General features: G+C 42.9%; 1 protein-coding gene across 7 annotated transcripts; it reads left to right on the top strand.

The window, feature by feature from the left end:
- The first annotated feature begins 3,761 nt into the window (after window positions 1-3,761).
- Window positions 3,762-8,963, top strand: glrx2 (glutaredoxin 2). Of its 7 annotated transcripts, none has more exons than XM_084909657.1 (5): window positions 3,788-3,995; window positions 4,806-4,838; window positions 4,935-5,001; window positions 6,304-6,480; window positions 8,348-8,963. In XM_084909657.1, the coding sequence occupies exons 1-5, from the start codon at window positions 3,886-3,888 to the stop codon at window positions 8,510-8,512; spliced, it is 552 nt and encodes a 183-aa protein (XP_084765783.1). In that variant the 5' UTR covers window positions 3,788-3,885; the 3' UTR covers window positions 8,513-8,963. The 7 variants fall into 7 exon arrangements, with proteins under 7 accessions (XP_084765788.1, XP_084765789.1, XP_084765783.1 ...); XM_084909661.1 differs by lacking the exon at window positions 3,788-3,995 and adding an exon at window positions 4,015-4,681; XM_084909662.1 differs by lacking the exon at window positions 4,806-4,838 and having other exon boundaries at window positions 3,762-3,808.
- Window positions 8,964-9,008: the final 45 nt, after the last annotated feature.

Here is a 9,008-nt window from a genome sequence, read left to right as displayed (position 1 = left end):
AGAAAGATCAGACTGCAGCACACAGTTAATGACTATATTTCCGTCATGGTTGTTATTAACAATATTACATTTTACCACTTCTGTCAGAATATGCTGCTGTTTTGCTGTTTTTTAAAGCTGAATACAAACACCTGTGCTTTTGAGCACTATCATCTTCAGTGGGGAGGATGCTTTTCAGTTTGAAAGCGTGCGACCAGCATGGCACTAAAGCTACACTACAATTATCAGGAGACAAGGGAGCAAAAACGAACATAACAAATACAAAACAAAACTTTTTGCTACAAAAATAGTATTTTACGCCTTCCCAACTGATTCAACTAAAGACATTGAAACAAATGATGTGTTTTTGCAACAGGATGTTAGTAACAAAGTGCCTAAAGATTAAATTAGTTCTTCGCTAAGTTGTGTGTTCTGTCAAGAAAACATTGGTTCATCTCTTGATGCTAGAATGAGTCATAGGTCAGTCATAGGTTAAATCAGTGTGTTTTTCTGAAACAACAGAGCATAGTAAAGCATCCCAAAAAATACATGTTGCAAAATGTAATAAATTCCTTCTTCAGAAAGCTAAAGTTATAAATGTAAATGGTATTGTAATAAAAAAAAAAAACATATTTATATTAAGCAGGGCTGTCAAACTCATTTAAAATTGTGGTTCATGACCAGCCCACTTTCATCTTAAGTGGACCTGACCAGTGAAACTTCATGACAAATGTGTAAAATTACAAAATATTGTTCTAACAGTTCATTATACAGACTGTCCTATAATAAACTTAAAGTTTTTGTTTATTTACCATGGACTCACTAGTAATGGAAAAACGGGGAACTTTTCTGTAATTTAATTGTTTATCTGTTAGTTGCTGTGGCATTGTTACGCCCCAGTCTAGGGGTACAGGAACGCAACACAAGTTTGGAAAGATTGCCCCGCCCTGGTCCCCAAAACCATACACAGAGGGAAACCAATTTCTTAGTGAATCGTGATTTATTTTTCTACACTGCAAAAATGAAGCTCCGGGGAGAACAAAGGCCAAAATAACAAACAAAACAAGCTAAGTCAGGAGGAGGTGCTATCTAAAACCCTATGTGAAATCAAACATCAAACAAAAGACAAGCGCTACACCTAACTCCCTAACTGAAATAAACAGGAGAAAACAGTGCAAGGAAAAACAATAAGGCAGCTCACCCCTTCTGTTGCAGTGCTATTTACAATGTGCTATTTACAATGTGCTATTTACAATGAAAACTAATGTACACACTATATACAAAACTCAGAAAAGTCGCACAAAGTCACAGGCACAAATGTCTCAGGTTTTGGAGGCCAGGGTCAGGTCTGCTGCTGCTGTCAGTGGCTGCCCCAGGACAACTGCTGGTGGGGGATTTGAAGAAGATCACATGGCCAGGGGACCAATCAGCAGCCATCAGCTCATCCACTCCTCGACCTGCAAAGACTTAAAGGCACAGACAACAACAGCCACCAAAACAGATTATGGACAGGGCCATAACACCCCCCTTCCCAAGACCAAACATCTCCCCTAAAGATGTTTGGCGCTTAGGGGTTCCGAAAACCACGTGACAGCGCATCTGCCAGTACATTCTCTGTCCCTTTTTTGTGACGGATCTCCAGATTGAAATCCTGTACTAAGAGGGACCATCTCATGAGCCTTTGGTTAGAATTTTGCATTCGGGTCAAAAACACGAGGGGGTTGTGATCTGTGTAAACAATGACAGGTGCTGAACTAGAACCGACATAGACCTCGAAATGCTGTAGAGCCAGCAACAGAGAGAGAGCTTCCTTTTCAATGGTGCTGTATTTCTGTTGGTGGGAGTTGAACTTTTTTGAAAAGTAACCAATTGGGTGATCAACACCCTGCCTATCCTCCTGCAACAGCACCGCACCTGCACCGTTGGCGCTGGCATCCACCTCAAGTTTAAACGGATGTGTGAAAACAGGAGCGGCAAGTACTGGTGTGCTGCAGAGGAGAGCTTTGGCAGACTCAAAAGCATTCTGGCATGTGGGGGACCATACGAATGGTTTTGACACACTTGTGAGACTGGTGAGAGGTGCAACTACATCTGCAAAATTCTTACAGAAACCACGATAATAGCCGGCCATTCCAAGGAATCGGCGAAGTTCACGTCTAGTGCGAGGCACCGGGAAATCTAGGATAGCCTGGACTTTAGCCAGCAGGGGGCGCACCTGTCCCTGACCCACCTGCTTCCCTAGATAGGTCACAGTGGCCTTACCAAAGTCACATTTGGCAAAATTTAGGGTAAGGGATGCCTCTTTTAATCTTTCAAAAATCTCCCTGAGTGTTCCAAGGTGTTCTGACCAAGTCTCTGAATAGGCTACAATGTCGTCTAAGTACACTTCACAGTTTGTGACACCACCTAAGACAATGTGCATAAGGCGTTGGAATGTGGCAGGGGCATTTCGAAGGCCAAAAGGCATGACGGTGTATTGGAGGAAGTGATCAGGAGTGACAAAAGCAGAAATTTCAGATGCACGCGGAGTGAGGGGAACTTGCCAATAACCCTTTAATAAGTCCAGTTTGGTGACAAACTTTGCGGAGCCAACCCTATCAACACAATCTTCCATGTGGGGAAGAGGGTAGGAGTCAGGTTTGGTCACACTGTTCACTTTTCGAAAATCACTACAAAAACGTGGAGTTTTGTCTTCCTTCGGCACAAGAAGGCAGGGGGAACTCCAGGCACTCGAACTAGGGACAGCAAGACCATTTTCCAGCAAGTAGGAAACTTCTTGTTGAAAAAGTGCACGTTTGGTAGGATTCACACGATAAACGTGTTGTTTGATCGGAGGGTGGTCACCTACATCTATGTCATGTTCGAGGACAGTAGTGCGAGACGGAGTGTCAGCAAACAGAGATGGGTAAGTATTGATCAGAGAACACACATCGGTCTGGGCAGCCTCATCTAAATGTTTTAGGTGGGATTTCAAATTATCCAATATTTCAGAGTTTCTGAGTCGGGAGCAACCCTCAGCACAAACGAAAGCTAAGCCATCACTTTCTGGGCTATACTGAGACGGAGATGCTGGCACAACTACCGGCACGGCAGACAGCGCAGCGGGGGATGAGGAGGAGTTTACACCTGCATCACGAACAAAATAAGGCTTCATCAGATTAACATGACACACACAACGCTTTCTCCTACGATCTGGGGTACCTATAACATAATCTGTGTCACTCAGTTTCTCTTGGACAGTATAGGGCCCACAGAACTTTGCCTGGAGAGAGGATCCAGGAACGGGTAGGAGAGTCAACACTTTGTCACCCACTTCAAATTTTCTCTGCACGGACTTTTTATCAAATTTACTTTTCATTTTTTCCTGAGATGCGGAAAGAGCCTCGCGTGCAATTTCGCATGCTTTATGCAGACGCTGCCTAAAACAACTTACGTAGTCTAATACGTTCTGCTCGGGGGTAGCTGTGTCGGCATGAACAGCAATGGGACGGGCAGTTAAAAATTAAAAACCTATGCACTCCTCCACATTTTTTTTAAAGCTGTCCATTGGTCCAGATTTGGAGTCTTTGCCCGATCAATTCTGGCCCCCGAGCCTTACATTTGCCCAAAGCTCAAATGACATATAATGTAATTTAATTTGCCAAATGATGTATTCTTTATGAAAAAATGATACCGCCATTAAAGGATTACACTGCTATTTTAACTGTACTTAAAGACTGCTTTATAGTTTGTTTGTGTTTTTTTTTATTCGAGCGTTACATTCACGCTGCGACTTGCGTCAGAAACTACTTCCGGTGTCCACGTAAGGTAGGCATCAGGCGTAAACAGTGTAAGTATCGTGCTATAGTAAGTGTATAGCATCTGGCAGGGCTAGTGTAGCCTCAGAACGGCTCCTACACTAATCTTATGTTTTATCCAGGGCAAAGACGTAGTTGTTTTGTTGCGGTGTGCTCTGTCTTCGCCATGTTTTTTCACGCAGGATGTCTTCGTAGTTTGCTATGGACCGGCTGTCGAAGGTCATTCTCACTTGCTTGACTACAGCAACTAGCTGTCGATCTGAAAAATCACCCCCACACCAAATTTATAAAGAAATATTCCTCTGCCTGGTAACGTAAGCAAATAATACTACATGGGTGGACAACATTGCCCGCTCCCAGGAGCTCATAATTCTTGTTAATTCACTCCCGCATGCTGCATGCTTTACCGTCTGTCATCATGACCTCCCGTGCTTTAACATGAAATTTATTTTAAATGATTTTCTCATTAACAAATACACCTGTTCGCGGCCTCTTGATCAAAAGGATCCTTCTGAAAAATTCGGCATACGTAATATAAATTAACTCTACATTATTGCTTTAAATATCAGTCTTTATCCCCGGCGTGCCGGCTGTTATCAGCGTTAGCAAACGCTACCTTTACAGTCTTAACTCGATTAAGCGGTGGTAGCTAAGCATAAGAAACGATAAAAATGGCACTAAAAGATATGCCGATTATAAAAGAAGGCGGTCACTTTTCATTTAACATACAGAGCCACGTTTTATGGAGCGTTGTTAGTTTGTTATTGCCGTGCCGCCGGCTCAGTGTTGCCAGATCCTGATGGTGTTTGGCGTGTCTTGCCCAGTGCCAATGAGAAGCGAGTGCAGTGCTAATCCTGGATTACCAAGCGCACGAACCTTACTGCAGTTTAAGACCAGCGGCACAAGTGAATATTAAAATTGACCTACAGTAAACATGGTTATAATCAGAGCAGCAGTTATCCTTCAGTTAGATCTTATTTTGATGGCTCTGATATGTCCTCTCTTCGTCTCTTCCTTTCACATCTTCAGCTTCTTCTATGGACCTCTGCCTGCTTCTTGTGTGTCAGTTAATTCCACTTGATTCATAAGATCAGCACTGGACCAGTTGCCTCAAACACTGCATTTTATAATCATGTGAGTGTGATTTTTCTTTTCCAGAATGGGGAATTTAACCTCCTCCCATCCAAGGGGTCTGTCCAGCACTGCGTGTTTACAGTACGTTCAGGTAAGACCTGCTACATACAAGCAGCTTGTTACTTTGCTGGGTATGGTAGCGTGCAGTGGGTCTTTGTGTAACTTGTTTTCAGTTGTGCGGGTCTCACAGGCTTATGTATTTTTTTATGGATACACAACCATGACATATTCTGTCTGTCTGATCCAATACATGTTTTACCTGAAGACTTTTGAATTAAACATATGTCATGCAGCACACCTAGAAGTGACATGTGTGAATACACGTGTTCACAAACAAATATAAATAAATCTGTGACAAGGCCCTGTAATGTTTCAGGGGTATGTCCATCTTCTGTAGACTGCATGAAAGTGGGTGTAACGTCTGGGTCTGAAAAGTGAAGTCTTAAGTCTGCATTCTTTTTAAGTGCCACCAGGGGGCGGTATGCGTGGCTGCAGAAACTGAAGGTACTGCAGAAATTTATGAGGAAAACTGGCTCTAATTTAGTAAATTATGGTCATTCATCTTGTGCGGCTGCATTTTACATACTTGCCTCTAGTATAGGTGTTATATCGGTTCATTACACAGTAGTCAGTCAACAAATCTTTCCATTAAATGACCTGAGTGTGATTACAAAGTGCACAACTGCATGCATCAAGATGCCTTGAGTTTTTCTTGTGCACATCAGTTTTACACTTCTCCAGATCAGTCGCTCTGTGGTATCAGAGCACATCATCGTGTCAGTGGCATGTTTAACTTTGAAGGCGGTCTGCTTATGAGTGGAGGTGACATCCTAAAATCCATTAAGACATCACCGACTCATCGATAATTAGAAATGTGTTTTAACCACATGAAGAATGAGCAATCTTTTAGAAACTTCTTTACCTTAAAACAAAGTCTTGTGCATTCAAATTGACTGCATCTTTAAACTTAAAGGCCTTTGCATTCAGGTGTTCCAAACAGGCAAAAATTCGAATAAAACTGGTGGTTAATCAGAATTCTTTCTACATCTGTTGACTATATTCCAGCTAAAGCTATAGATCTGTGGTTACTGACGTTATCTCCTTTACCAGCTAACCCTAAAGTGAGTAGAGCAGACAACACTCTGGTGATGAATCATCAATCTGCTAGAAAGAATGCAAAGAGGAGGAGCCGTCCTCATGCTGGCGTAGAAATGTGCTTGTTGCCTTCAAAAAGGAAGCCGTGAAACTTCCACCATAATTCTGCAATTGGGTCTCTGCCCGAAGTGGAGATAAGATCCTTCTCGCCCTTCACCAACTTGATTCCTGCTATGCTGCAGCTGTTTCTGGACTCCACACTCATAACTAAGTATTCTAATTGTGTCTGCCCTTTCAGGATGTGGTGTCACAGAACTGTGTTGTGATATTTTCCAAGACCACCTGCCCATATTGTAAAATGGCCAAAAACGTCTTCAACGAAATTGGCGCAACCTACAAAGTGATCGAACTGGATGAGCACAATGACGGGCGGAGTCTGCAAGAGGCCCTAGCTCAGATGACCGGTGCCAGGACGGTAAGAAGGACCTCACCTTCGTGTGCTTTTTTTTTTTTTTAAGTAGAAGAAGAATCAAAACACACATCTCTGACAGCTTGTTTGTTCTGGCAGCTCTGCCTTCAAGTTAAATTTAGGTGGCGTTAACAAGCATCTTTGTTGGGGTTGCAGCCAAGATTGAGGACTTTATAGGCGCTCAGAATAGCTGACTCTGAGTCAGGATGAATCCCCATAGCAAGTCCCATCTTTTTACATCAAGCATTTGCTCTGTTGCTCTTTAGTCACTTTCCAATATGCGAGAGTTCTGAAAACATGGAAACGAGGAAGGCTGTTCGCACATGAACACTGTGCATTAAAACAATGAAGCTGAAAAACACATACATAGGCCGTCTGCTTTCACTTTCAGGTGTATGCCACTGCAGCCTTGCTCATGTTCCCTGGCCTCAGCTTGAAAGCTGTGAAAGTTGATAATGAATTTTATAATTCAAAATGGGAGCATCTCGACTCAGGGTCGCTGTTAGGGTATTTGTTTTGTTTTTTATCAGAGAAGCCACGCGTGTCCTTGTGTTCGTACACGTTATCTGTGAAGTGTTATCGAACCAGATGTTTCAAAGCCCATGTAACTAATAAAGAACAGCACGTAATTTAAATCACCTTGATACTTTTATAGTCTAAATATTTAATCATTACATTTTCATGGCAAATTGAACAACATCTTGCTGCCCACCATCCACAAGGGGGCAGCAGCCCACATTTTGGGGCTCATCGATTTCAACAACTATGTCAAACTTGCAGCCCTTTGGCGTGAACTAGCACCTCCAAAAAGGCCAGTCTGGACCACTGGATCCAGTATTGCTGAGCATGAGGGAGTATGCTGTCTTTTTCTTTTTAATTACAAAGTATCTACTCTTTCTGTAATTCCATCCATTTTCTGCTACTTATCCAGGTCTGGGTTGTGGGGGCAGCAGTCTAAGCACAGATGCCCAGGCCACCGTCTCCCCAGCCATCTCCTTCAGCTCTTGCAGCTGAGGCATTCCCAAGCCAGCCTAGAGAGATTTAATTTCTCAAGCATTGCCCAGATCTGCCCCAGGGCCTCCTCCCGCTTGAAAAATGCCAAACAAACTCACTTAGAAGGCATCATAGTCAGGTGTCTGAACCACCTCAGGAGTAGTGGCTATACTGTTAGTCCTTCCTGAATAACCAGGCTCCTCACCAGGGTCAGAGAGCCCTTGGAGGTGGCCCATTTCCTCTACTTGTATTCTTTAGATCAGCAGTCCCCAACCCCCGGGCCTCGGACCGGTACCGGTCCGTTAGTCGTTTGGTACCGGGCCGCGAGAGTTGAGGCTCGGGTGAGAAATGTATGGTTTTCAGGGTTTTTATCGGTTTTCAGCGTTATTTTGTTATCGTTTTTATCGTTAACTCGGTTTTCCTGGGTCTTTTCACGTGTGTTATGAATAAATCTTCTTTTTTTCGGTACCGGTACTAGTTTTATTTTGTTGTATTTATCCGCGACACCTTAAAGGCCGGTCCGTGAAAATATTGTCGGGCATAAACCGGTCCGTGGCGCAAAAAAGGTTGGGGACCGCTGCTTTAGATCACTAGCTGCTCCTACTTTAAGTTGTAAAAATTCATTAACAGCTCACACAGCTGTCAAGTTGGGGCCAAGAAAGAACACAAACAAAGTCTGCTGTGGCATAAACCTGGAGCTACGAATAGACTGTGTGTGGGTCTTGAATGCAAAGACACATTGGAGATGTGAGATGGCACATGAAACTTGGGGGAAAAAACCTAACCTAATCTGAAATCGTTGATCATTAGCAACTCATTCATAGCATGCTAAAGTCTGTATCCCCCTGACACCCTCCCCCCTCTTTTTTTCTCTGTTTAGGTCCCAAGAGTCTTTGTCAATGGCCACTGCATTGGGGGCGGGTCTGATACCAAACAGCTCCATCAGCAAGGAAAGCTGGTGCCTCTGATCGAGCAGTGTGCTTCCTGCTGTGCTGCCACAGGCTCTGAAGGCTCAGGCGCCAGACAGTTTGAGGCGGCCAAATGACTAACCGTTCTTACGGTTTTTATCAATGCACCACTTATCACATGTTTGCTTGAGCTCATGCTACAAGGTGTACATTGCTTGAGCATGACTATAGTATTTATGCATCAAAGTGCAGTGGATACTTGATGTAAAAATACATTTTCATCCAGGGATGTACATTATTATGATAATGATGATGATATTGTTTTTAATATTATTGTTATGGCCTCTGTGTAAAGCGTGGGATTGCTGTATTACTCGTACAGCACTTGTACATGTTTGTTTTATTGAACAATATTACACTTCACTGAACTGTGAACATCTTGATGTATTGATTCTACCTTAGCGGTTGGTTTTTATTTCAGGTAACTTTTCATATTTTGCAAGAGCAAAAGAGGTACACTTTGTAAAAATATGCAGAGTATTGTGCTGTTATTTGCATAAAATGTGAATAAATTTAGTAATTTGTGTATTTTTTTTACAGTTGTCCTATTGCTTTCTACCACCCCTAAGCAGT

Source organism: Perissodus microlepis, chromosome 17 (assembly GCF_051167445.1).
Source record: "Perissodus microlepis isolate ML-2025 ecotype Zambia chromosome 17, ASM5116744v1, whole genome shotgun sequence".
Classification (NCBI taxonomy): domain Eukaryota; kingdom Metazoa; phylum Chordata; class Actinopteri; order Cichliformes; family Cichlidae; genus Perissodus; species Perissodus microlepis.
Note: the sequence above shows the minus strand (reverse complement) of the source record. Positions and strands in the feature narration are given on the sequence as shown.

Excerpts from the sequence above, each read along its gene's own strand:
- glrx2 (XM_084909657.1), top strand. The coding sequence starts at position 3,886 with ATGTTTTATCCAGGGCAAAGACGTAGTTGTTTTGTTGCGGTGTGCTCT. Across the intron at positions 5,002-6,303 it reads CGTGTTTACAGTACGTTCAG|GATGTGGTGTCACAGAACTG; the intron begins GTAAGACCTGCT and ends CTGCCCTTTCAG. Across the intron at positions 6,481-8,347 it reads AGATGACCGGTGCCAGGACG|GTCCCAAGAGTCTTTGTCAA; the intron begins GTAAGAAGGACC and ends TTCTCTGTTTAG.